This window comes from Salvia hispanica, chromosome 6, assembly GCF_023119035.1.
Source record: "Salvia hispanica cultivar TCC Black 2014 chromosome 6, UniMelb_Shisp_WGS_1.0, whole genome shotgun sequence".
Taxonomy (NCBI): Eukaryota; Viridiplantae; Streptophyta; class Magnoliopsida; order Lamiales; family Lamiaceae; genus Salvia; species Salvia hispanica.
Window position 1 is genome coordinate 19,258,050 of NC_062970.1, and position 27,144 is coordinate 19,285,193.

A 27,144-nucleotide genomic window follows, 5' to 3' on the forward strand; every position below is an offset into this window, starting at 1 on the left:
CTAATTTGATTCAAATTTTGATTAATGTTGTATTTTTACAAAAATTATTATGATTTGTTTTCAACACAAATATTAAAAAGTAATGCTGGAAAACAATGTATTGAATCTTAGAGAAAGTAGATAACTTTGGTATGAAAAGAATCTCAGTCTATAATTGCTATCCCAATAATAGATCTGGGTGTATGATTTGGTAAAATAGCTGACTATTGAAGATGAATGGAGTATAATAATAGTACATAATTAAAAAGTGGAGTAAGTTTTAAATGAAATGATGGGCCACTTTTTGAAAGGAAAATTATATTTTTATATTTTGATAAATCATTTGGGTTTTGTATTTATTTCTAGAAAGAAAATAAGAAACCCAATCAAGTGGGTATTGTAATGTCTATCCGAATAACATATACCGTCCTTATCATCACAAGTTCACAACTGTTTTTTTTTTTTTTTTCTCTCTTTAATCTGAGCTTCAGCTTATACATATTTTAGTCAACCTACAGTATTAAAAATAAATTTCTTTATCCATATATTCAGTTGCATATTTCTTTTGCAAAATTCTGCAATGATCATATAATGTACAGTAGTTAATCAAGGACTGACGCTGCAATTGAGAGGCATGCTAAATTAAAGTGTATGTATTTAAAACATAAATTAGATTTATGGAAACTTATCGAAATTAATCAATAGTTCGTATCAAACTAACTAACTAACTAACAAATTTACGAGTGGAGTACTGACTGATAAATATCTAAATTGCAATCGAGCTTTTGTAATTAAACCTCATGAATGAGGTTCACATGCATTGTTTCAGTATTTGTATTTAAAATTACCAAGAAATTTATATAAATATATAATATACTCCATAAAATAGAGAATAGTAGTGATATGAATGCAGAAGATATGAATAGCGTGGGGTTGGAAGCTCTCCTATGCTGTGGAGTAGATAAGAGCAGATGAAGTGTCAATTACTGTAATAACTTATCACCCCTTCTCTCCAACCTTCATCTCTTTAAATTCTCTCCATTTCCTTTCGCTTTCTCCTGTCAGAGATCCACTAATTTCAAACGGCATTCATTCTCTCCTCCTCTTGAAATTGATGGCAAATAATTCAGGTTTTTTATTCTTCTTTTAACTTTAACTTCACTTTTGCCTAGCATTTGTCTTGTCTGTTTCTCTTCTTTAAGTGAATTTTTCTTGAAATGGCTCTGCCTGTCAGAATTTGTTTCTAGCAACAAACTTTCAGCTCAGTAAGTCAAATTTTATTTTAAATCAATGAAAATAATGCAGATTTCATGAACTTGGATCATTTAGTGTCAGCTCACAGGTGTTTAGGAAACTTCAAATTTGGTCATATTGATTGTGATAAAGAAGGAAAGAGGATGTGTGTTTGAATGAAGAAATTAAGAAGAATGGACATTATAGAAGTATTGTATTCTAATAGATGGGGAAAGATTTTGTTTAGTATATAAACAACTTTGTCCAATTTCTTAGGCAAAGTTAATTACCTTCCTAGTGGCTATCTCTTGGTGATTGGTTTAATCTTTCTATTTTGAAGTCTTGCTTTTTAGCTATGTATTGATAAGGAAACTAAAAGTCTTATACTAAAACAGCTACTTTTCTTAATTTTGGGGTAAGGTTATGTGTTGGCTAAGTTTGGGAAACTTATTGACATGTAGTTTTCTGCTAGGTTTGCTTAGAAAATGAGGATGTCGAAGCGAGAGAGGTGTCAGCTACAAGTATACTTCACCGGGACTTGAAAGGTCCCACAGCGCGTCTGCTTAAGGGAATGGCCGATAGCGTGATCACATCTCTGGCTCATATGGAAATCAAGAATGACGATCTTGAAAGGGCGAAAACCATCTTCTCAAAATATTACGAGTACTTACCATATAAGCGGCAGCATAGGGAGAGTGTTCTCAACGTCCTGTATTCTCGTGAAACTGGAACGAGCAGTGCACACTGCTGCAGACCATCGAGGCGGAAGTGTGCCTTGTCTACTCGCAAGAACCAGTGCTTCTATATGAGGTCACTCTGTGCTGCAAAGTTTGGAGCGTCTGTGCAGCCCTTGTCATATCCCATCACTAACGTGAGCAAGAATACGAAGGAAGGGGAAGAGCAGATTCTCCGGCCAAGGCAGTTTGAGTACCACCCGACTGACTCCAGCCTGATGGCTGTTGGGACCCTTGACGGAGAAGTGGTGGTTCTCAACCACGAGACGGGAAATGTTGTCTCATGCATCTTTCCTTCGCGGAGTATGAATAGTATTCTTGGCCTTTGTTGGCTTAAACAACAACCCTCTAAGGTATGTCTAATGCTAACATTTAGTAGAATTAGGCCTTTTATGGTAATGATGGCTAAAAAGATATGTATATATGTATGTTCTCCAATATGCCTATCTAGCTCCTTGTGGGTTCCGATAACGGTTGCCTGAGATTGTATGACGTCAATGAGGTTGGTAGAAAGGCAGGAGATAGCTCGGGCGTTGTCTTTGATGACTTTGAGCTATTGACCTCCGTTCACGTGAACTCAACCGATGACCGGTGTCTAACAAGTGGTTACTCGAAGAAAGTTGCCATATACGATATCTGCAGTGGCCAACGGTTGCAGCTGTTCACAGATATGCACCGTGAGCCCATAAATGTTGCCAAGTTTTCGAACCACTCTCCTCACCTCTTTGTGACTTCATCATTTGACCGTGATGTGAAGATGTGGGATTCAAGACAGACGCCTCTAAGACCTTGCTACTCGGTTAGAAGCTCAAGAGGGAACGTAATGGTCGTGTTCTCTCCAGACGATCTTTATCTACTCGTTTCAGCTGTCGATAATGAGGTACCACTTCTCATTCTTATGGCATTAATGTTCGTTTTTTTAAAAATGTTGCATACCAAATCAATCCCTTTCTAGGTCAAGCAACTTTTGTCTGTGGACGGGCGTCTTCACACGGATTTTGGGATAGTTTCGACAGGAAGTTGTCATAACTACACGCGGTCGTACTACATGAGCGGAAGAGACTACATCATTAGTGGGAGTTCAGAGGAACCAACGGTCCGCATCTGCTGCGCGCATACAGGAAGGCGGCTACGAGATATATCTTTGGAGGTAAAAATACACACAAAGAAATAATTTGGTTTCAGATTCAATTATATGCTTAATTGAAAATGGCACTTGATATAGGATACAGGGAGATCAAACTCCATCTATGTGCAATCATTGAGAAGTGATCCTTTTAGAGTAAGTTTTCTCTTATACTAGTAATAGCACTTGATTTTGCTATGTTTAGGCTACAATTTGAACTGGTTTGTGAAAATAAAACTTAGATAATTTAACATGGACCAAATTTTTACTGAATCAGCATTTCCACATGGCAATCTTGGCAGCGTATGCTCGACCATCGAAGTATGAAATTATCAAGGTACATAAGGTTTGAACGCATAGAGTTGAACATATTAAAATAAGAAACTGAAAGATTTCGTTGCAAGTGACTGATTTTGTTGATGCAGATAAACTTGCTCTCGTCGAGCTCCAGTATCGAAGAGAGCCAAGGAGGCTTGCAGATCTCTTTTGGCAAGGGTGGCTAAGGTTCTCTTCCTGTTTCAATCTATTTCAGTTTCTGTGATTATTCACAAGTGTATATAAGAAGATAATGTGAAGCTAGTTTTTGGGTTTATGTAATTATATTCTTGGAACATAGAAAAATATGGGGGCATGCTTGATTTCACCTTCTTTTCAAAGTATAACTTTAAACACCTACCAATATATGATTAATAACAGTAGACTAACAACACTTTGTAAGATTATGCCAAAAGCATTTGGGTAATTAACATTAACCTAGCAATAGATACAACACAAGGCTGCTTTGGGCATCGATTCCTCTCTTTATAAGTTGCTTCCTTTTCACAAGGGTTACGATCGGAAGGCTTATGCTCCGGCATCATGGATGTTATTGTTCTGGCGCTGCCCGGTCAATCTGCTATAGCATAGCTTGTGAATGGTTGAGAGAAGAATGATTACGAGCCCCAAGTCGTCTTGGCTCTTGTCCACAAACTCGAAAAGCTTGCACTCCTCATCACAAGATACACTATGAAGGAAACATATGCAGCTGAGAAAGCAGTAACTATACTCGTGAACAACACCCCGGTCAGTTCAGACGAGAAGAAGTCCACCAGAAGATACCCGTTGATCAAGATCACCAGAGCTGCCACCATCCACGATACAGTCTGCATAGCAGAAGCACACTAAGTTTTCAACTATTCGTTCGCACAAAAGCATGAACTCTCAAAAAGAAAATACCTGAAGAAGAGTCCCGATTTTGAAATAGCCCATGAGTTCCTCCTTGGACACCAGGCAAAGGAGAGGAATTAGAGCAAACGGGATTTGAACTGACTGCAGCACGTTAAGCCATTCATTTAGAATGTCCAACGAGGCATTGGATGTGTCAAAAATAAGCGCAACAATCAGAGTAGGGATGATGGCGCAGCTTCGTGTTATTAGTGCCCTTATCCACTTCTTCATTCGCAAATTCAGAAACCCTCCCATAATGAACTGGCCGGCATATGTGCCGGTTATGGTGCTGCTCTGTCCGGCAGCGAGCACACCGATAGCCCATATGTACAAAATGGGGACCAGCCCTCCACCATACCTCTCCTCGAGATACTGCCCTGCATTCACGAGTCCAATAGTCTTCGCTTCTTCCGTGCCATAAAACACCTTTGCGAAAACTGTTGTAACAAATAAATTGATCATGAATGAGATGGCCAGAGCAATGCTGGATTCAATGGAGTAGTACTTGAGAGCTTCGCGCACTCTGCCTATCTTGCGATTGTCTACTTCTCTCGACTGCACGAGGGCTGAGTGCAAGAAAACGTTGTGAGGCATGATGACACAGCCCACCACTCCCACGGCCTGCTTTATGGTACTCGAATTCAGCTTCGGAACCAAGATACCTACAACCACATTTTCACACTCATTACTCATTAGCAAGAAGCACATTGATCTCCCATTTGGTAATCTCACCGATCAAAAGCTCGCGACCATCAGGTTTTGTTTCGCCAAACATCCAAGCAAAGGAGATCGCCATGGTTGCTATAAGCACTGCAAAAAGCGCTTCCAGTTTCCTCACACCATAATTCTCCAGAAACAAGAAGACGAAACTGCATCAAGAAAGCAATCAAACATTGAATCACAAAACTCAACTTGATCATCAATAAAGCATTACAAGTCAAAATGAAAGCGAAATAGAGGAAATATTATTCGCAAACACACACATCTATATATTACATACATCAACTTTGAATTAGTACATATTAAACTCAATTCATCACATCACAAGTTTTATAAACAGTGACAGATAAACTCCGTGAAAGAGATAATATAAAATATACACAAATTAAACAAAATTGGGTAACATATTAAAAAACTCAAATTCTAAAATAGCAAGTCTAATTATACGTTGAAGAATTATAATCAGTGACAGTTAAACTCCTCCCTGCAACACTCAATTTCCTAATCAGAAAAAAAACAAAAAACTGAAAACCTAAAAATTAGGGGAAAGGTAAGGTTAAATTCATTGAAACCTAAAATTAAGAAAAAAATGGTAATTACCAATCGAGGGCGGTGATAATGACACCGGCCCAAAGAGGAAGAAGGCCGCGGCTGAGAATGTTAATCGCAATCGCGCTGCCAATAACCTCCTGAATATCGGCGCCGATGAGTGCGAGCTCAGCCATGATCCACAGCAGCAGCCTGGCCCAATCAGGATACTCCTGGCGGCAGAGCTCGGCCAGGTGCCTTCCGGTGACGACGCCGAGGCGCGCGGCGAGGAGCTGGACCAGTAGGCCCATGGCGGTGGCCCAGAGGAGGAGCCAGAGGAGGGAGTAGCCGGCGATGGCGCCGGATTGGAGATCGCCCTCGAGGTTGCCGGGATCAAGGAAGGCGATGCTCATGAGGAAGCCAGGCCCCGTGAAGAGCCACAGCTTTCTCCAGGAGAATGGCGAGTATTCATGGCCGCCGTCGTCATCGTCGTGAATGTGGACTATGTTGTCGGCTTCGTAGGCTCGCTCCTCTTCTTCCAGAAGCGGCTGCTGCTGCTGGTGTGAAGACATTTTTACTTTTTGATCGGATTGAATTGGAATTGGAATTGGAGGAAGGAGTAGTGCAGTGAGGTGATGAGTTGAGAAACTGAAAATGGGAGGATAAAGGGAAAGGAGGGAAATAGCATGGGATTCTTTTTATTTACACCTTCTCCCTATTAATTTACTATATTTACATTTTCGTACTATAAAAATAAAATACATTAATTCATCTACTATTATGCTCAATCTACTTTGTAATTGTAAATTAAATGTATTATGCTTAATCTACTGCAATTGTAGAATGTTGAAATTAATATTTTATTCATATTCTTGTGCTCGAAATAGTTTGATGTTAGTAGTAGCCGTCACGTTTAACTATAAATGAGTAAACGTTCCTACATAACTATGCGTATAATCATGTGTAAGGATCAAATCTTTCCTTTTTTCTTATTTTCATAATAGCTTTACAGTGAATAAACTCTTCTAACTAAATTGTAGTGGTGTCATTAAACTTAAAGAGAAACACGTTTGTGTATAAGCATGTAATATAATACGTCCATCTTGATTATATTCTATTTATAACTAATACTCCCTCAGTTCCATAGTAACGGAGGCATATCTTTTCGAGCACGAACATTAAAAAAAATTGTGTTAGGTGAGTTAAGTAAATGAAGAGTAAAGTGGAAAATAAAAAAAGGTATAGAGATGAAGAGAGAATAAAGTAAGAGAGAGTAAAGTAGGTGTGGAAAATTGTGTTGACTTTTACTAAAAAGAGAAATAACTCTATTACTATGGAACGTACCGAAATGACAAAATGACTTTATTACTATAGAAGTGAGGGAGTATATTTTTTGGGGAGTGATCAATTGCTAACTCATTATTTAATTGCTAACTATAACTAATTTAAGACCATAGGATTTTAGAAAACGTGTTGTCTACAATTTGTCACGTATAATTTTCGTTTTTATTAATTAAATTGAAAAAGATAAAAAAAAACTACCAAATTAGGGTTTTAGATAAAAATGTCAATATAGTATTCGAAAATATCAACACAATGCTTTGAGAATGTTAACACATTGTTTATATTGACATTCTACATGTATTATATTAACATATTTTATATACTATGTTGACATTTGTGTTGTACAAGAAAATTAAAAATTTTCGAACTTTTTTTCAAATTTTGACATCGGAACATATGCGAGTGAGATCTCGTTAGAATCCTTATGAAATTATCTTTAATTTGATATATATTGTGCGAAAAAATAATTTAAATCGGGAAAATTATATGCATTTTAAAGTTATGGAATATTTTTCAAAAGTGAGTTACAACTAATTTGTTATAAATTGACATTAATACCCTGTTGATGATTTTGTTGATCATATTAATATTTTGGAATTGACGATCTAGGCCCTTAATTTGAATATCTAATGACTATTATTTAATTATAATTAGTTGAGTTATATTCAATCAACCATTCCAAATAGGTATTTAATTAAACTTTATTTCAGAAAAAATAAATATAATAGTATTAAATACAGTAGATAACATAGAGCTGACCATATAAATAACTACTAATTAACACCTAGCTAATGGAGTAGCAAATTAATAACTGTGGCCCTCCGGTTGTCCTAAGTTTTAAGAGCATCCGTAACGCGGGCTCGATGCGGGCTCGGTCTCGTCTCGACGAGACGAGCCAGCATCGAGACAGCGTTGCGAGGCTCGTCTCGTCTCGACGAGACGAGACATCTCATCGCGCGACGCGACCCGGCGAGGCCGGCTTCGAGCTGGCGAGACGACGCGCGCGCCCATGTGGCGCGCGCTGGAGCATTGCGTGACGCCCACTCGCTGGCCCGCGAGTGGGCGTCGTAATTATGACGTAATAATTTTATTTTATTTTTTATAAATTCAAAAAATTCGAATTTAATAAATAAAAAAAAATTCAAACGGGCAAATGACCGTTGGGAACAAAACGGTCGAATTTTCAATTTTTTTTTTTATTCTTCTATAAATATACTCCATTCACCATTTTACACACAAACACTACTCTCATTCCCCATTCCTCTTCCATTTTACACACAAACACTACTCTCAAATTGTTGAAAAAATGTCCGGCGATGGAAACTCCAGCGGCGGCGGCTCCGGCGGGTTCGACTTGAACTCGTTCGACGATTGGGCGAGCATGTACAACTGTTTGGGTACTCCCGGTTCGTCGTTGGGCACCCAAGGCTCGACCACCCCGCCGGCGTACCAAACACCACATTTTGATGTGGATGCAACTATCGTCCCTCCCCCCCAAGAGGTACGGGCAATCGCCGGGATTATCCCAAATTCCGGATAATTTTTTGGCGCCTGAACGCATTTTGCCCGATCTGGCCAATTGGTGGAGGCTCCAGCTCCGGCCCGGCTCCGGCAGGGATCAGCCTCAGCCCGGCGTCAATGCCGAGGAGGAAGAGAGAGGAAGAGGAGGCAAGCGGATGCAGAGGCCTGTGGGAGACGGCGGCCGTCATCCATACGGCCAAGCCGAGACGTTGGCTGCGTACGACGCTTGGATCGGCGTCTCGTACGATCCTGTCGTCGGGAATCAACAAACCCACAAGTGTTTTTGGCTAAAAGTCACCGAAGTTTACAACGCACGAAGGCCGACGAATACCGTTCCCCGCAACGTGAAGATGCTCCGCAGTCATTGGGACCGAACCGACAGAGATGTAAAAAATTTTTGCGCAATATACAGGGGAGAAGAGGCGAATTATCAGAGCGGATCCAGTGGAGCCGACATTCTGAGAGCGGCGTTGCGGGTCTTCAAAGACGACGTCGGCAAAGATTTCAAGCTTGTCGATGTTTGGTCGCAAGTCCACCACCTTGAAAGGTGGGCTGGCGGTGTCGAGTCGGGCTCGAAACGCACGAAGCGCACGGCGTGTGGCCACTACTCGTCTAGTGATGGCGGCGAAGGCAACACCTCACGTGAGGTCACGCCAACCGATGATGCAGGGGGGTCTTCTTCCGGTGCACGACGTCGGCCGCAAGGGACCAAGGCGGCGAAGACGGCTAGAGCCAGGGGGAGAGCGAGAGCGAGAGGGATGGGCCGCGGCGGACCAAGCCAGGCGGGCGAGGGCTCGGGCTCCGACACGGGCACGGGCTCGCACACCCTAATGTCCATGTACCTAGTCGCCACGATGGCGAACCTCTCAAAAATGAATCCTGGCCAAGTTGCAGCCCATATGGCCGGAATTGAGTATATGAGAGCTCAACTTGGTATAGTTGCACCGCCGACTTCGGGGAATGATGATTCGCCGGCGGAGTAGTTTTTATAGTTTCATTTAGAGTATTTTAATTATGTAATTTTTTTTATTTTTTAGGATTTTAAATTATGTACTTTTTTATTTTTTAGGATTTTAAATTATGTATTTTTTTTCTATTTTTAGGCCTTTAAGTTGTAATATTTATTTTATTTTAATGAAGTGTGTTTTTATTAATTGAATTTTTTGGAATTAAAAATAAAAAATGAAATTGAATGAATAGTTAAGAGATGGTTAAGAGATGGAGGGGACTTGCAGGTGTTGTCTCTTAGTTAAGAGATGAGCTGAAAAGTACAGTGGGGCCCATGAATAGTGAAGAGATGAGACGGTTAAGAGACGGATAAGAGACAGCGTTGCGGATGGCCTGACCCCTATCTAATTTTAAACTCTAATAATAACCTAATTAACCCTAAGTAGCCTCTTGTTATTCGTGAATTTCTAAACTCATACTGCATTACTTATTTAATTACAAGCAATGGTGGAGCTGAGCTGGGGTGAAATCTAGTAGGAGTACCTCACACAAACAAATTACTTCACCGTATAAATTTGATTTTTCATCAAATGTAGTAATAAAAATATTCTACATTATCATTCATTTTCTTTATACTACAACTTATTACGGAGTAAGTTTTCATCTATCTTTTCAAGTTAAATTATGACTCTTATCTCCGAAAAACGTTGTAGGAGAAATGAACATAAAAATGGAAAGGACGACTGTATGCCCACTAACTTTTATAGAGACTGGTTCGTTGTTTGGTTCTTTAGTTATGACTACCAAAAAAATATTCAAAAGAAAATTGTACGAAAATCCAGTACTTATTTAATTTGTGATTAAGTGCTAACTTTGGAAGAAATATTTTTAGTAGAGTTAATAGCAATTTAAATCATGAAGTTTGGTTAAATTTTAGTTTGTCTCACGAAGTTTAAAATTGAAATATTAAATCACAAAATGTCAATTTTTTTCAATTGTCCCGTTTATATATAAAATGTCATCTTTTCATGATATTAAAAATTTTCTTCGAAATAAGAAAAGAAAAGAAAAAAATAATAATTCTAGTACTTATTTTCATAAAACACACTATCCTTTAGAGACGACATTAAGTTCACAGATAGAATAATCAAGAAAAATTAAAATTTCATGATTTAATATTCAATTTTAAACTTCATAGAACAGATTAGAATATGATCAAACTTCATAATTTAAAGAAATACGATATTAATCATTTTTAGTGCCTATAATCAACATGATCTAAATAAAATGCAGCTTAAATTTTAGTGCATATAATAAAATGCAGCTTAAATTTGGTATATGTCAAATATCAATAATTAACTTAATGAATGATGGCCAATAAAATGTCAAAGTTAAGAGCAAAAAGTAAAAGCTGGGGCGTGCATTCTCCTGATGCTCCATGCCATTCTTTTTCTACAAGGAAACAAAATTTGGTCTAAACCAATCCCAATAAAGTTGCCATAATTTAACTTTTATTAAAATACATTCAATAACATAAATAATACTGACTTTGGATTTGAGCTCTATATGTTGTTGAATAACGACTTAAATTTGAATAGAAGTACTTAACTTAACGCATCTTATTCGCCAGATGATTTGACATAATTTTTTTTCTATTTTAATCATATTCTAAAATTCTTAGAATGTCAATTCCCTTCATCCAAGCAATACTGTCTATTTTCTCGAAGAAGCAAATTAGAGAGCAGGCATGAGTGGTGCAACTAGTGTTTATTCAAAGAATGTAACACTGCACACTAGCTGGTCCCATTTTTTAACATAAGATTATTTCATACGTTTCTTTCCTTATTTAACAATATAATAATAACAAAATTATTATGAAAATTTGAGGAAATTTGGTTGAAAAATAATGATCACCATAATTCACTAAATTATTCTCAACAGGATTTATATTTTACTAATTTTTTCAACTAATTTTCTAACTTAAAATTCATGCCGAATCAAAATGTGACAATTGATGATGGACGGAGGAAGTAATTATTTAATGTAGAACTCATCGCACCATTCCAACCAACTTCTTCAATTGTATTCTTAATTTGTTTGAGAAGTATTTTAGTTAGAGTACTCTGTAATGGTCTCTAATCTATCATGGTTTCTTGTTCTTTTACTACTACTAGAAAAAAAAATTATAGTAAGATAAGCTTATAAGTTCTAATTGCATGATATGACATCCCTTTGTTTGAACAAAAAAAGAAGAAAGCAATTTTCTCAGGTTCCTTTCACATTTTGAAAACGTAGTGATTTTTAATGCGCATATAGATAGGATCATAAGATGAGTTCACATTGATTTGAAGTATATAAATAATTATTTGTTACTTTGTATATTGGTTCCAACTGACGCAACAAGAGATTGATTGGTTAACTTGTTTATGCCATTTACATAGGCGAACCTCTAATCTCATACTTAATCTCATAATTAAGAAATGAGGTGTTGAACTATAAAACAAACCATGTTAGTTATTCATTGCATTATTTGATACATCATCATAGATTAGTGCTAAGTTGGGTGAAAACTTTTTCCTGGAGTATTTTTTTTGGCATGTTTATTAATTTATTTAGCAACTATTAGAACTCAAAGCTTATAATTGGACATAAAAAATCACCTTATAGATTTCTGTATATGGTCATCGAGCAGCTTATAGATTTCGATATAATTATTATAGTATAAGTATGAATCCATTCTATAGCTATTAGTGATACTTATTCAGAACCATATTGCACCCATCTACTGATTTAATATCTGCAAGATTTCATGATAAATCTTTCTATCTATGCTTAATTGTTGTAGTGTGGCATTATTAATTTAGAGTTAACTACAAAAATGGTTCCTGGATTATGGGCTTATCTCGCTTATAGCCCCTGGACTTTAAAAATATCGTCAGATATCCCTGGACTAAGGATTTATCTCAAATTTGGTCCTTTTTTTGATACGAAAATACCATTTTGAGCATTTGGGCAATTTGGTCTTTTTCACTTTTAACATTTTAAATATGATATTATTTCAGTGATTTACTAAATCTGATATTATTACAAAATTATCATTCTTCTTTCCTTTTGTCATCCTTCACTTTGTTTTTTATTTCAACATTAGATTTTATTTTATAAAATTAAATTTTAAATTTCAATTTTTAAATATCAATAATTTTTGTTTAATTAAACTATTAATTCATAGACACTATAAATATTAATTAAATCATTAATTTTTGTTATTTAATATAATATTCATCTAAATTGAAGAAGTACAAAAAAATAATAGTTAATCGTGATGGAAAAATAAGAGCTATTCTATTTAGCCTTCGCTTTGTTGTTATAATTGCTTGTGATTAAATATTATGAAGTTAACTAAATATTTGATACTACTAAAAATTTTATATTGGAGTATTTTTGTTGAAATTTTCTAGTTAATTTTGATTGTTTTCAAATTAATAAACGAAAATTATATTAGTCTTACATTAGATGCATATTTATTTTAGAATAAATCGTGTTATATGATCTATTTATGATTAAAACTATTAAATATTGATTAAAACTAAGGCGTCGTCATGCCTTATTCATTAAATATTAGACACTATCAAATATTGATTAAAACTATTGTTTTTTCTTATTTAATAATTTTAATAATTAATAAAAATTTATTGATATTTAAAAATAGAAATTTAAATTTAATTTTATAAAATTAAATCTAATATTGAAATAAAGAAACAAAGTGAAGGATGACAAAAGGGAACAAGAATGATAATTTTGAAATAATATCAGATTTAGTATATCACTGAAATAATATCAGATTTAAAATGTTAGAAATTGTAGAAAGACCAAATTGCTCAAATTCTTAAAAGGGTATTTTCGTATAAAAAATGGCAAAAGGATTAAATTTGAGATAAACTCTTAGTTCAGAGATGTCTGACGATATTTTAAAAATTCAGGGACTATGGACAAGATAAACTCATAGGTCTATAAACCATTTTTTTAGCTCAATCGTTAATTAATTTCCAAATAGCAAGTATAAAATTCAATTGGCATGCAAAATAAAGAGTATTAATAATGAGAAAGAGTGGCTACAACAGACGAAATTTCGCAGCACCTTCCTGATATTGTCCGAAATTTTGATTGTATGCAAGTGACGTTAGTGGAGAGAATACAATTTTAATAATATCCTTTAACAATTTACATTGTAGTACTAGTAGTTAATTTAGTGCTAATTACTATTTAAATAGTAATTAATCTCTCGCGCTTTTGCATATAAATGATATTTAATTCTTTATTTTATATCATTTTTAGTATCTCATCACAAAAATAATCATAGATACTAAACATGTGAATTTTTGGTTATGGAGGATATTTTTGGAAATTTCAATTAAATAGTACTCCTACCAAATATGTGATTTCTTTTTCTTCCTTTCTTATTTCCTTTTTTCTTCTTTCTTTTTTCTTCATTTTCTTCTTTCTTTTTAGTATTTTATCTTCCTTCCTTCCTTCCTTTTTTCTCCTTAGTTTATGTTTCTTCTTATTTCTTTTCTCTTCTTTTTCTTCTTTCTTTTTAGTGTTTTATACATACATCTAGTTACATTCATAATATAAATTAAGAACAAAACACTTAATTAAATTAATTATTTAAAGTAATTAAATCAATTGAATATTTTTTTATTAAATTATTTTATACTCATTTTAGGGTTGAAACACCTAACTAAAAATATTCAATTCTTGATATCATTACGAATACAATTCACAATTTCAAATTTTTATTAAGACTATATTGATTAATTATTAATATAATATAAAATAATAAATAATAATAATAATAATTTAATAATATACTATAATTATTTATTAACTACTACTAGTGTGTATGTCCAAAATATCTTCTATGACACAAATAAGAAAATGCATTTGTTTAGAAGGTAGTTTGGGGTGAAAATCACACCAGGTACTAAAAATGTGATTTATAGGTATCAATTATGTGCGAAAGTGAAAGATCAAATACCATTTACGTAGTTCACTCTTTTTTAATTTAATATATCGTGCATTAGTTTTTGAAATGATTTGCAAGTTATTATATGAAGAATTTTTACAATGTTAGGTATGTGTTATATTTTTACCATATATATACAATAATGACTATTTTGTTATACCACTTATTTTGTACGTAGGGGTGTGATCAATTGCTAACTTTGTTAAGTTACTAACTTGCTAACTTATCAACACAATGTATTAAAAATGTCAATATGATGACATTAAAATGTCAACACATAATTTTGTTGAACTTCAATATAATGCGTTGATATTATGTGTTGACATTTTAATGTCACCGTACTAATACTTTAAATATAATATATTCATGAGTTAGCAGAATTAGCAATTTGAATTAGCAATTTAATATAACACACCATTTGTATGCAATATTTTTTTATAACCATCATGGAGTATTATAATAGTAAAATTTAATGGCCGGGATTAATTAATATTTCTTCAAAAGTTTGTGAATATATGATCTCCCCCAGATTTGAAGGACGAATATAATATTGCCCGGATAGGTACAATAACAAATTCAAAGTTTCCCATTTCGGTAAACATCTATTGGTTTATGCTTATTTAATTTAACTAACAATTTTATTTTTATTGGCTCGCATAATGAAACTGAAAAGCAATAAGGACAAAACGTTTCCTCTCTCTCTCACACATATTCCTACAATGGACGAAACTTCGCCATAGCTTCGTGATATCGTGAAATCATGATCTTTGTCTTGTATTTTTATGGTTAAATTCAAAGGTAGTATCCTTTCGTTTAAGTAGGTGGTGCAATTTTTTTTTTGTTTTTTTTATCGTTATGATTTTTATTCTAAAACAAAACGATTATACATTAGAGAACTGATTCCATTGTTATAACTTATAAATAGGCCCAGTTTATTTCCTTTTAAGATAAACTGATAATGCCTTGTTAATTTGTTATGTGGACCAATGTGACGCTCTAAATTTTCGATCCCTTTTTTCGAGATAAATCGGATTTAGTATATTAAAGCTCTACAAGAAGCCGTGTCATTTTGTAATCGATGGTCGACTTTTGAATGATATGAATACTTTGTTTTTGTTGGAAGATAAGCGCAAGGAATTTAGAGCATCTCCAGTGGCGCCCTTCCCACTAGGACTTCCACTAGGACTTCCCACACAAAATTCATGCCACGTCATCACTAGGACTTCCCATTGCACTAGAACTTCCCGCAATAAAATTAAATTCACAATTATTCAATTTACGGAATTAAAATTTCGACACGAATACGAACGGGGAAAAGCGAATATTTCATTAAAAAAAAACATACATTCTTCGAAAAAAAAAATTACATAGTCAATAAAAAAAATTAACCACTTCAACGTCCACACCTCCGCGTCCAAACCTCTTCGGTGATATCCTCCTGAAGTCGAATATGGGCATCTCTTTGTCGCATGTCGGCAAATGCGCGCAACCGCTTAACCTCTCCATGAGGTACCCCCATGTTCACATTCGCGCTGGCCACGCCGTGGCTTGGACCGGCACCCGTATAATCTTCGTTGGTCCACTGAGTCAGTTCGTCACCTTCACTTTCGACAATCATGTTGTGCAAAATGATACATGCGTACATAGCAACATCCAATTCATCCTCACTATCACTATCACTAGCGCCTCCGCCACTACCACCCGCACGACTACTAGCCATTCTAGAAATACTTGAAAATAGAGTTTAGAGAGAGAAACTTGTCAACACAAGGGTGTGAATGAAATGAAGTTCAACGAGCCCTATTTATAGAGTTTTTTTTTTTTAAAAAAAAACAAACTTAATCCAACGTCCGACCGGGACGTCCGACCCACGCCACAATGGCGGACGTCCGGTCGGACGCCGACAGGCGAGCCCATCCGACAGGCAAATGGGACGGGCGTGTCCTACCATTTCGCCCACAGCGGCGGACGTCCGGTCGGACTTCCGCGACGTCCTACCGCGACGTCCGCCGTAGGAGATGCTCTTAATACTTAGGGCCCGTCTGGTAGCCCTAAATAGCCCAGAAACACCATTCTTTCAGGGCAATTCTCCCGTTTGGTAGCAGCCCCTCCAATCGGCCGACCCGGCATACTCCAAGCGGGTTTCCAGGTTCTACATACTACTATCGGCAGATCTGTGCTAGCACTATCAGAGGAGGGAGTGGTATAGTTTTCACGACTCTGCCGTTAACACCGATTAAGAGTCCAATTATACAAAAATACCCTCTGAAAGTTGACGTATTTTGTTGGTCCACCGCTGCAGGTGAACATTATTCCGTTTGAATTTGCAAAGCTTCAGGGGCCGGCGAAGGCGTTTACCCAATTTCGAAGTCGGCCGACAATCCAATCCGGTGACCACCTATTTTCAATTTCGGTATCAATGCCGCCAATTTCATTCGGGTATGTCGAATTTTTTGGTTTTTGGGTTTGTTCTGGTAGATATGATTATGCAATTGCTGTTGCTGTTTGAATTTGGGTTGAAATCTGGTGTCAATTTTGACCCTTCGTGGGTGGCCGATTATTATGCAAGCCGTATATGCATTGTTTGCCCTGTCAAAATGTTTGGATTGTGTAGAATATTTGCAATTTTTCTGGTTGTGATGTTGATTTTTCAGCATGGATTTGTGTAAATTCACCCAAAGATGAACACTTTACTCCCTCTGTATACATGTTCACAGCCTGGAATGCAGATTTTCAGTTTTTACAAGCTTCATCGGATGGGGCAGCTCTGAATACTCGTCATATGTGTGGTTTAGATGTAGCATTGTGTATTCATTGCTACAAATTGGGATTGTTTTGAATAAAATTCCAATGTTCAAGTCTAGTTTTTGCATTATGTTATTCGGTCTTACTTACCTACTTATCACATTTCTGGAAATAAGTAATGACCTATTGATTTAAGGCAGCCACCACGAATTCCATTGTGTTGCTCCTTTGAGTTTAAGGTACTGAGTTTCCATTACAGGATGGAGGACCCCCGAGATAGGAAGAGAAAGGAGATGGAGGCCGCGGTAGTCATGATCGAGGAAGAAGGGAAGAAGGCCATGTTGTGAGAGAGAGGGAGTGACCAAAGGAGCTTGGAGTCTGGAGGAGGACAAGATTCTTGTTGAGTTTATCACATAGAATGGACATGGCACTTGGAGAAATCTCCCTCAGCTTGTAGGTTTTTTCTTCTTCTTTTTTTTTTATACCAATTTTGCCATTTTAGTTTTTCTGATGCAATAGTTTACTGTATGGTAGTAGCTGAGTTTGTGTTGAAGAGATGGAAAATAATTAAGGCATTTTGTGCTCTGTCTGTTTTCATTTGTTAAGCAAAGGTCCAAGAATTGATTTTGTTTTGTGTGTGTGTGTGTGTGATGTTCCTAGTTTGTGATTGAGGGTTTTAGGAGTTGGAGATGAAACTTGTTGTGTTCCATGCTGATTGTGTTCTTAGAGCAAGGAGGATGAGGAACTTGTTTGCTGTTACCTCAATGATTGTGGGATATGCAGCAAGAGATGAGATGGGGGAGGCACGGAGCCTTTATGATTTGGCCGCTGAGAGGAATTTTGTGATGTGGATTGCTGTTATATCTGGTTATGTGATGCTGCAGAGATGTGAGGATGTTTTAGCTTTGTTTCGTGAGTATGCAACAGTGGATCGACAACTCCAGATGGGGTGATCCTCGTCAGCATGCTTGTTGCATGTGCTGTGCAAGCTGAAGTTGATCCTGGGAAACAAATTCATGGATACATGTTAAGGTTTGGGATTATGATTTATGATGGATAAGAAGGTGTGATGAGGGGTAGTTTAGTCAAGCAAATTTTGTTTCAGCCATACTCTAATTCAACCAAACCAAGGAAACTAGGCTATAATTTTTGGTTGGCCTGAACCAAACAACCTACAACTCTATCCACTCATTCATGAAACACCATTTTCATTGGGTTTGTGTTAATATTTGTTGGGCTACCAGACGAGCCCTTAAAAAACAACCATTATAGAAATATCTTAAAAGACAAAAGTACCAAGAGCCAAGAGTTATGCATAAAGGAATGCATATGAAGCTACACGCCTCCCTATAGAAATACATACACTTCGTGGGAAAGGACAATACACACACTACACTCCAAGTCCCTTTATCTTTTAGAAACAAGAAGACACGAGCTGGTACTTTTTAGGCCATGTTTGGTTGACGAGAAAGTAAAATTGGCAAAGAAAATGATACCTGGGAAAAATGATTCCTAGTAACTTTACTTTCATGTGTTTGAAAAATATCAAGATCTTAAATTTAAATTTTAATTTAAACACCACTAAAAATATACTTATTACCATTTTATTTATTAAAAACAATAATAAAATAAATTTTTCAATAAATTATTAATTACAAATAATAATAATTATATAATTATATTTATTATTATGATGGATAGTTTAAGTATGGATTGCCCATCACAATATATAATAATATAATTGTATTATAGTCACATAGAATATTATACTCATTTATTATAATAATAAATATGAGTGTATTATTATTATTATTATTATTATTGAATAAATTTTAAAATTTAAAATTTTAATACAACTTTATTAATTAATTATTAATTTATAAAATATAATAATTATTATTTATTATACAATTTATATTATATAACTATATTTTAATTATTTAATAAATTATTAATTACTGTTATGAAATATTATAAAATATAGTTATAATTATGATCATTTTAATCGTAGTTATTTATTAAACTGAAATTAAGTACTAATTTTAAATTATTTTTAATACATTATAAATAATAATAATAATAATAATAATAATAAAACTAGACTATATTGCATTAAATATGTAAGAATCCTAAAACTGAGAAAAATAATACCTAAAAATAGTTAGGATTTAGAATCCTGGAAAGTTGTACTAACTTTCCTTGTCCTCGGATTCTTATTACTTTCCCGGTTTAACTAAAACCAAAACAAGCACATGAATTTAGAATTTAAAGAATCAGATTACTTTGCAAGACAGAATCCTGACGACCAAACATGACCTTAGAGATTTGTTGAAAAGATTACTACTTGTAATAAATTACAAAAGAAGTGAGGAAGGCAAATCCTCCCTTCTCTCTCCCTCTATTTTCACAGCCACAATCTTTCAAATGGAACTACGGGAGCAGCCCTCTTGTTAGAGCATCCATGGTAGGATTAACCAATAGTCTAGCAATAAGACTAACAAAAAATATCTTCTGCCACATCACTAGGACTAACCGCAGTCTGTCACATCATCAGGACTAACCACAGCACAATAATAGGCTAGCACTAGGATTAGCCGACGCCCTAGCCAATAAAATAAACTGACAAATATGATTAATTCATTTTAATTATTGGTGTTTATCAAATATTAAAAAAATGAAGTGCAATGACTTGTAAATAATAGAGTATAAATAAAAAAAATAAAATAAAAAATAAAAAAAAATCGGCTAGCCGATCGGTGTCCGTGCAATAGCGGACTAGCTAGCGATCGGCTAACGGTGCTAGGTCGCAGATGAGCACTTGTCCTACTTCGGGACGTCCGTCACGTTAGCCTAACGTAATAGTGGACGACCTCACGCTCTAACCGCTAGTCCGTGCTTTTGTCCACTATTTCGGATGTTCTTGCACTTCCATCCCATGTTCCTCAAACCTGTAAAGAAGTGCACTTACCCAATTAGTGAAGGAACATGTACTATAAGAAGTTCAATAAGCAAAACTACACCAAGAGAGTAGTGAATAAATGTAGAATAGGAGTAGCAAGGATCTGCCAAAGAATTGTCATCATATCTTCCCACTTCCCCAAGGGACGAACAGGGACAAGAAGCATAAGGTGAATAATAAAAATAAAATATGACATCTAGTGATGGAAATCACAAAAATGATAATAAAAAAGTAAACGGAGTAATTATGAAAATAAAAATTATAAAATTTGGATGTGCCATGTTGCAAGCCACTGTGGGCTCATTATTGTAAATATGTGTGTGTTTGTCTTATTAAAAAGGAATACGATTTACTTTGAGACAATAAAAAAAAAAACTACTTACTTTTTAAACGGAGGGAGTATTGATTAATTATTATCGTGCACTATTATAATACTCTCTTCGTCCCATAAAGATTGTCCCACTTTGACCGGGTACGGATTTTAAGAAATCTAATAGAAAGTAAGTTGAAAAAGTTAGTGGAATGTGGGTCCTATTTTTATATATTAGTTTTACAATAAAATGTGAGTATAAATGAGTTAGTGGAATATGAGGTCCACTACCAAAAATGGTAAAAAAAATGAAATGGGACAAACTTTGTGGAATGGATCGAAATGAAAAAATGGGACAATTTTTACGATAGTAGTAAATTAAACTGTTTGAATTTTAGGGAACACACTAAGTAGTTAAATTGATAAGTAGTATGACATATATATTTGGGCCTTAATTGAGATAAAGCCCATCTCAAGCCCATCAATTTATTTAGTTGATCCTCGTCATCGTGAAACCGCTTTCTTCCGTTGCCGTCACTGCTCCACCGTCACACACTCCTTTCACCCTCCATCAAGGTTAGAGTTCCTAATCCTAATTCGAGCTAAATTAAGGTGAGATTCCACTTGAATCTTCAAATTGTAGCCTAATTTGTGTTAGTTAGTATAATTAGATATGATTTAGTATATTTTATTGTGAGAGAATTTGAATTGCAAGTCGTGTGAATGCAGATGTAATCAATATTTTTACTGGTATTATTAATTTCAAGTATTGCAGAAAAGAGAAATCGCCTTATCACTTGACAACCAAACAAATATTTCTTCTCCCCAACTCGCCTTCGAATCCTTCAAAATGACCGGAAAGAGTAAGATTCTCATAATCGGCGGCACTGGATACATCGGAAAATTCATCGTCCATGCCGCCGTCGCCGCTGCTCACCCTACTTTCGTCTTAATCAGAGACTCCACTCTTTCTAAGCCCCAAAAATCTGAACTAATCCAAAGCTTCACAGATTCCGGCGTCAATTTCATACACGTGAGCTCGATTCTCACGTTTTTTACTTTTAATTTCAATTGTAGTTTGTATTCAGTTTCTATACATTCATAATTATTGACATTTGAATTCAATTTTTGGTTACCTAAAAATGGTGTAGGGAGATATGTATGAACACGAGAGCTTAGTGAGAGCAATTAAACAAGTTGATGTGGTGATATCAGCCGTTGGATACGCTCAGTTGAATGATCAGGATCGGATTCTAGCTGCTATTAAAGAGGCTGGTAATGTTAAGGTACCTTAGATCTGCATAACAAATCTGCAGTATGAAAATTTCTGAATTGAATTTGATGTGGAATTCACATTTAGTTCTGTTATTGACTAATGCAAATCATAATGAACATTTAGCCTCCTTTACTCTTGTGTAGAGTGATAGTTTTATTGGTGTTAGATTGGATTCGTTCTTTTATGACGGATATGTGCATGATTTTTCGTGGTGTTTGATGGCAATCCAGAGATTCTTTCCATCGGAATTTGGAAATGATGTTGACCGCGTTCATTCTGTTGAGCCGGCAACATCAGTGTTCCAACACAAAGCTCAGTTCCGTCGTGTTGTGGAGGCAGCAGGGGTTCCTTATACTTACGTCTCGTGCAACTTCTTCGCTGGTGTGTTTATTAGAACACTGGGTCAGTTGGATGCCACAAATCCTCCAAGAGACAAAGTTGTTATCTTAGGAGATGGGAACATGAAAGGTACTTACCAGTGAAGCCTTTTATTTACTCATTGTTGGATCATTTTATCCCTTCAAATTAATTTTGTGTATAGTCAAATATTCACCCTTGCTTAGAGGTAGGGAGGATTAGGGAATTTCAATCACCATAGAAAAAGTGCATCGTAGTGATATATGATCACCTCATTGGCCCCTTAAATGAAGTGGTGATGTCGTAGTTCTTGGTCTGTCAAGATGTGTTGTTCATTTCTCGAACTCTAAGACGAAGTGGGTGATGGCGTAGTTCTGAACCCTGATTATCAATCACACTCCTATGTTCCCTTTTCTTGTTGCAGCTGTATATAATAAGGAAGAAGACATAGCCACTTACACCATCAAAGCTGTGGATGATCCAAGAACATCAAATAAGATCCTCTACGTCAGACCAGTTGCCAATACTATTTCCATGAATGACATAACGACGTTGTGGGAGAACAAGATAGGCAAAAAACTCAAACGGGTGTATGTTCCGGAGGAGCAAGTTCTTAAAGACATCCAAGGTGAAAATATAGGCTTTGCTTCTCAATCTAGTCTAGTAGATGTTTTGAATGCCCTGAATTGTGAATTTATGTGTTTTGCAGAAGCCTCATCCCCTTTAAATGTGAGACTAGGCATAATGCACTCTGTTTATGTAAAGGGAGATCAGACCAACTTTGATATTGAGCCGTCGTTTGGAGTTGAGGCATCGGAGCTATATCCAGATGTTAAGTATACCACAGTCAATGAGATGCTTGACCAATATGTTTGAATTATAACTTGCAAAGCGTTTGTTTTTGTGTGAGACAGACTTAAGAGTTGTGAATTCAGTTGAGTAAATTCAAGTGTGATTGTGTGGATATTGAGATTAGATATCAAATTATCAAGTCTCCTTGTTACTTGAGCAACCATGGCATGTCAAGTCACTAGCTTATTTTTGGGTGATTGCGTAGATTTTGGGTATATATCACCCATACTTAGATTAATTCAGAGATAATCTAATGTTTTTGTACTGTTAAGATGAATCATAATCAAATTTGGTTGATGACATGAGAATATGTTGCGTCTTGTATTGATATTATATTGTTATATCTTCAAGACAGTTTTAAATAGAGGCAAATAATTAGAGGATTTAAACTGATAAATTCCTTTCACGGGAGATATTTTTAAAAATTTATATTTTCTTTATAATCAGTTAAAAATCAGACACGAGCCCAAACGTTAAATTAGGTTACAAAGAAGGTCAATAAAAGATGGCGAACAAGTGTGAGTTAGTCCAGCAGTGGAGAGGTTAATGTTTGAGGCTAAAGAGTCTTGAGTCTTAACAAACCTTTAAATTTAAATTCATGACTCATCAAATAAAAAAATTGATGGCAAACAAGTATGTGGACATATTTTTTAATACACTAGTCACTAACCTCCAGAGCTAACTCTATCTTCGTTTGATTATACTACTAAATTACTAATACTTGTAGATAAACAAGAGAAATAATTTCTTGATGTAAAAAGACAATTTAGGGGACCATCTAAAACACATACGTGTCAATAAAATCTCACGCAATAGATATGTGTGTGTATCCATCTTTTAGTAACAATGAACTATATGTACAAAACTTGCAATGAAAATTAAGAAAGTTGGTTTTCACAAAATATGCAACTTCCGTATTTTGTCGATATCAGTCCGGCATATGGGACAACTCTTCATTTCTTCAATTATAAGCCTACAAAAGTACAAAATTAAAATAAAAAGAATGCCACATATAAATATTTGGAAACATATCAAATATTATCCCAATAGTTAAGTACATTCCAGAAAGGGTCCCATTATTTTAATTTTTAAATATAACGACCTTGTTTCAATAATCTAATCGCTGCTAAATTTGATGATATATATTCATGTAGTCCAGAGTTTCAAATTTGAGCTCACGATGACATAATTTTTAAACCTAGTGTTGCAATTATTAAAAAAGAAAGGATATGTGCGTACCTTTTAGCGCAAGTGTAACAAGTAATAGAATGTCCACAAGGTACAAAGAGACAGCTTCTTTGGTCGTCGTAACATATCACGCATATCTTTCCATCGTATAAATCGTCCGATGATGAAGTGCAACTCTTGTCACCAGTCGACTCAATGTCGTCCTCATTTGTCCCATACGAAGATATGAACCAAGCTTCCACCTTTGAAGACGATAAACCGCTCGTCTCACCAACCCTCGCTCCTCCGCCATCGTCTCCGGAATCCCACAAGAGTTTCATCATCAACGCAATCACCATCAAGAATACTACTAAAATTTCATCACCGCAAAATAAATAAATAATCTGTCACAATGGATCATTACAATTTAAGTAGTAAATCAAATACTCTATCTATCTCTAAACATTATTCTCGTTCTGCTATTTGGATGCTACCCTCTTATATATGATCACTCTCAATATATCAATATTTATTCTCCCATATAGCTCAATCCTCACCACTTTATCTACTCAACAAATTCATTAATTTTTATTAATATTATTTCTCTACTCATACAACACTAAATAATTTGATATAGTACTTCTTAGTAATTTATATTTTATATTATCAACATTCTAAAACGACATATCAACGCCACTAGACTCATCGTGACGTCCCTGTCAAGTGTAACATCAATAATAGTATGATAGCAGCGTTGGTTGTGCATATTTATTAATACTCACTCCATCTCTCAAAAATTGTCCACTTTGATTCTGACACGGATTTTAAAAAAATGTACTAAAAGGAAGTGAGTTGAAAAGGTTAGTGGAATAGATGTCTCATTTTATATATTAAATTTATAATAAAATGTGAATGAGATGTGTTATTAGAATGTGGATCTACTTATCATTTATAGTGAAAAATGAAAGTTGATAATTAATGAGGGACGGAGGGAGCAATAAAATTTATTTCAAGGAAGACCTTATTGCAAGTAACATTTAATGATCAAAGGTAGTAGTAATAATCACGCATTAACTTTATCAGTTGCAAGCTTGTAAAAGTGGTTTCAGCAGTAATTTACACTATGACAACTTTGGATCTAATTTGCAAAAGTAAAATACAAGATCTCTTATAGTAACAATGCAGAGTTTTTTAATAAAAATTTACCACTTATTGCGATGTAAAACAAGACTTCTATAGGAAAGTCCAGACCGTGACCATCGTCCTGCCACAAAACAAAAACAAATTCAAAAGAGAAAATTGAAAATGCAAGATTAAATGTAAGAAAAGATGAATTATCAGTTATAATGTGATTGAGCAGATTAAAATCAACTTCAGATGATGATTTTGAAAAACAGTATATAAATACTCCTAATTAATTAGTTTTACCCTCTCAATCTAATAAATTAAAACTGAACTGAAAAGTGAAAATCTGATACAAAGAGTTGTGTTTACCTTGAGATGGATCATGCCTCTCTCTTCTTCTTCTTCTCTTGAATGAAGAAACTGTGATTCCAAAATAAGCCTGCAGTTTCTGTGATGAAATTAATATTTAAATTTTTAAGAATTTCATGGTTTGGGAATTTGGGAAATGAGGAATGAGGGCTGGCTCACGAAAACTGGATGTTGGCACAAAATGATGAATTATCAGTTACTTTGCTGAAGAGGTGACCAATTTTAAATACTGATAGAGTTGGTCGAGCTCAAAGTCTTCTGTCTAATTAAATACTCCTATTTCTATTTATTGAGCCGACGACAGTTTCGAAATATTAAAAGGGAGATTTTAAATGGAAGTCCTATTTTGTTACGAAAAGTCAAGATTCAAGTGATTACAAAATTGAAATTGGGGGAGAAAAGAATAGTTCTACAAAAATGAGTTTGTGAATTTGATTTTTATCTTTGGGATTACATCACATATACGTGTATAATCATTATGTATGTGTCCCCTATAATGATTCTCATCGGCATACTTTGTAGTTTGCACTACTCATTTAGCTTTACTTACAATCTTTCTATTGATTCAAATGTCGATACATGCTGATTAAGATCCAACCATCTGCATCGGCATGATCGATTGCTAATTTTTTTAAATTGCTAACTCTGTTAACTCATCAACACAATATATTAAAGATGTCAACACATAATTTTGTTGACATTTTTAATACACTGTTTTGATAAGTTAGCAGAGTTAACAATTTAAAAAATTAACAATATAACGTACTCCAACCATTTAACCTATTTTTGAGTATGAGTCTTTTTAAAAAGTAGTTTCATTTTAATTATTTACTTCAAACTCAAATTCAAAAAAATATTTCATATTCACCTATTTTTTATATTCTTTTAATTATACCTACATACTTATTCAAATTACACATTAATCCCACAACACTTTATCAATATGTTATATATATTAAATAATTAAATAAAATTTTCTTGTTAATATATTTATATACTCCCTTGTTCCAAAAGAGTATGAACATTTAGTTTGGCATGAATTTTAATGCACCATTGGAAAAGTAAGAGAGTGATAGAAAGAATTTTTTTTAAAGTATTGTTAGTGGAGAATAAATCTCACCTCACTAGACAGAAAAGATTTTTCCAAAGTTAGAAATTTCATACTTTTCAGGGACGAACTAAAAATGAAATAGTTCATACTTTTCAAGAATAGATGGAATAATAAATATTCTTTATATTAAAAATATTATAGAGTACTACTCCCTCTGTCCCAAGATATTAGACCCTTATTCCACTTTGAGGTGTTCCAATACACTTGAACCATTTCTATTTATGGTAAAAATTTACTCTACTACCAACTCCACTTACACCACTAAACAACTATCTCATAAATTCCTATGCCCAAAAGAAAAGGGTCTAATATCTTAGGACGAAGGGAATACTAATTAACTTGAAAATGAAAATACAACATGCTACAATAAAATTGAAACATAACATTTAAAAACATCACAATTACAAAAACAAATCACAATACGCATTTTACGGAAAAAAGCTCAACAACAAGAACAACCAAATGGCGATGTAACTACAACATATTCTTCGTACTTCAACAATATTGG

General features: G+C 34.9%; 4 protein-coding genes and 1 long non-coding RNA gene across 12 annotated transcripts; 3 read left to right on the forward strand and 2 right to left on the reverse strand.

Annotated features, from left to right (window-relative positions):
• Positions 1 to 918: 918 nt before the first annotated feature.
• Positions 919 to 3,715, forward strand: LOC125194200. 2 transcript variants are annotated; one of them, XM_048092283.1, is made up of 7 exons: positions 919 to 1,109; positions 1,685 to 2,299; positions 2,398 to 2,826; positions 2,902 to 3,096; positions 3,172 to 3,228; positions 3,350 to 3,409; positions 3,498 to 3,715. In XM_048092283.1, exons 2-7 carry the CDS (start codon positions 1,784 to 1,786, stop codon positions 3,573 to 3,575), a joined length of 1,335 nt encoding a protein of 444 aa, XP_047948240.1. In that variant the 5' UTR covers positions 919 to 1,109; positions 1,685 to 1,783; the 3' UTR covers positions 3,576 to 3,715. The 2 variants fall into 2 exon arrangements, with proteins under 2 accessions (XP_047948240.1, XP_047948241.1); XM_048092284.1 differs by lacking the exon at positions 919 to 1,109 and adding an exon at positions 1,119 to 1,244.
• A 43-nt stretch (positions 3,716 to 3,758) lies between these two features.
• Positions 3,759 to 6,169, reverse strand: LOC125194199 (metal transporter Nramp3-like). Its single transcript, XM_048092282.1, has 4 exons — positions 5,599 to 6,169; positions 5,011 to 5,147; positions 4,288 to 4,940; positions 3,759 to 4,214 (listed from the first exon to the last, which is right to left on the reverse strand). The coding sequence occupies exons 1-4, from the start codon at positions 6,096 to 6,098 to the stop codon at positions 4,005 to 4,007; spliced, it is 1,500 nt and encodes a 499-aa protein (XP_047948239.1). The 5' UTR covers positions 6,099 to 6,169; the 3' UTR covers positions 3,759 to 4,004.
• A 10,239-nt stretch (positions 6,170 to 16,408) lies between these two features.
• On the forward strand, positions 16,409 to 18,280 carry LOC125197036. Its single transcript, XR_007171983.1, has 3 exons — positions 16,409 to 16,568; positions 16,668 to 16,804; positions 17,370 to 18,280. It is a non-coding gene; the product is annotated as an uncharacterized LOC125197036 (long non-coding RNA).
• A 2,553-nt stretch (positions 18,281 to 20,833) lies between these two features.
• On the forward strand, positions 20,834 to 23,024 carry LOC125197035 (phenylcoumaran benzylic ether reductase POP1-like). Of its 4 annotated transcripts, none has more exons than XM_048095729.1 (6): positions 20,834 to 20,955; positions 21,155 to 21,412; positions 21,531 to 21,665; positions 21,886 to 22,123; positions 22,437 to 22,640; positions 22,722 to 23,024. In XM_048095729.1, exons 2-6 carry the CDS (start codon positions 21,230 to 21,232, stop codon positions 22,886 to 22,888), a joined length of 927 nt encoding a protein of 308 aa, XP_047951686.1. In that variant the 5' UTR covers positions 20,834 to 20,955; positions 21,155 to 21,229; the 3' UTR covers positions 22,889 to 23,024. The 4 variants fall into 4 exon arrangements, with proteins under 4 accessions (XP_047951686.1, XP_047951684.1, XP_047951683.1 ...); XM_048095727.1 differs by having other exon boundaries at positions 20,868 to 20,991; positions 21,147 to 21,412; XM_048095726.1 differs by having other exon boundaries at positions 20,868 to 20,991.
• Positions 23,025 to 23,656: 632 nt separating this feature from the next.
• On the reverse strand, positions 23,657 to 25,817 carry LOC125193375 (E3 ubiquitin-protein ligase APD1-like). 4 transcript variants are annotated; one of them, XM_048091146.1, is made up of 5 exons: positions 25,685 to 25,817; positions 25,526 to 25,595; positions 25,238 to 25,295; positions 24,104 to 24,401; positions 23,657 to 23,837 (listed from the first exon to the last, which is right to left on the reverse strand). In XM_048091146.1, the coding sequence occupies exons 2-5, from the start codon at positions 25,538 to 25,540 to the stop codon at positions 23,759 to 23,761; spliced, it is 450 nt and encodes a 149-aa protein (XP_047947103.1). In that variant the 5' UTR covers positions 25,541 to 25,595; positions 25,685 to 25,817; the 3' UTR covers positions 23,657 to 23,758. The 4 variants fall into 4 exon arrangements, with proteins under 4 accessions (XP_047947103.1, XP_047947104.1, XP_047947107.1 ...); XM_048091147.1 differs by having other exon boundaries at positions 25,526 to 25,604; positions 25,685 to 25,813; XM_048091150.1 differs by having other exon boundaries at positions 24,104 to 24,347; positions 25,526 to 25,816.
• Positions 25,818 to 27,144: the final 1,327 nt, after the last annotated feature.

What these genes read in the sequence shown, in the direction of transcription:
- LOC125194200 (XM_048092283.1), top strand. Translation starts at nt 1,784, where the DNA reads ATGGCCGATAGCGTGATCACATCTCTGGCTCATATGGAAATCAAGAAT. An exon ending in TTTCAGCTGTCGATAATGAG is followed by an intron (nt 2,827 to 2,901) that starts GTACCACTTCTC and finishes ATCCCTTTCTAG; the next exon opens with GTCAAGCAACTTTTGTCTGT. An exon ending in TACGAGATATATCTTTGGAG is followed by an intron (nt 3,097 to 3,171) that starts GTAAAAATACAC and finishes CACTTGATATAG; the next exon opens with GATACAGGGAGATCAAACTC.
- LOC125197035 (XM_048095729.1), top strand. Translation starts at nt 21,230, where the DNA reads ATGACCGGAAAGAGTAAGATTCTCATAATCGGCGGCACTGGATACATC. An exon ending in AAGAGGCTGGTAATGTTAAG is followed by an intron (nt 21,666 to 21,885) that starts GTACCTTAGATC and finishes ATGGCAATCCAG; the next exon opens with AGATTCTTTCCATCGGAATT. An exon ending in AGTTCTTAAAGACATCCAAG is followed by an intron (nt 22,641 to 22,721) that starts GTGAAAATATAG and finishes TGTGTTTTGCAG; the next exon opens with AAGCCTCATCCCCTTTAAAT.
- LOC125194199 (XM_048092282.1), bottom strand. Translation starts at nt 6,098, where the DNA reads ATGTCTTCACACCAGCAGCAGCAGCCGCTTCTGGAAGAAGAGGAGCGA. An exon ending in ATTATCACCGCCCTCGATTG is followed by an intron (nt 5,148 to 5,598) that starts GTAATTACCATT and finishes TTCTTGATGCAG; the next exon opens with TTTCGTCTTCTTGTTTCTGG. An exon ending in TGGTCGCGAGCTTTTGATCG is followed by an intron (nt 4,941 to 5,010) that starts GTGAGATTACCA and finishes ATGTGGTTGTAG; the next exon opens with GTATCTTGGTTCCGAAGCTG.
- LOC125193375 (XM_048091146.1), bottom strand. An exon ending in GTTTTACATCGCAATAAGTG is followed by an intron (nt 24,402 to 25,237) that starts GTAAATTTTTAT and finishes ATGAAATTTTAG; the next exon opens with TAGTATTCTTGATGGTGATT. An exon ending in TGTTACACTTGCGCTAAAAG is followed by an intron (nt 23,838 to 24,103) that starts GTACGCACATAT and finishes GTACTTTTGTAG; the next exon opens with GCTTATAATTGAAGAAATGA.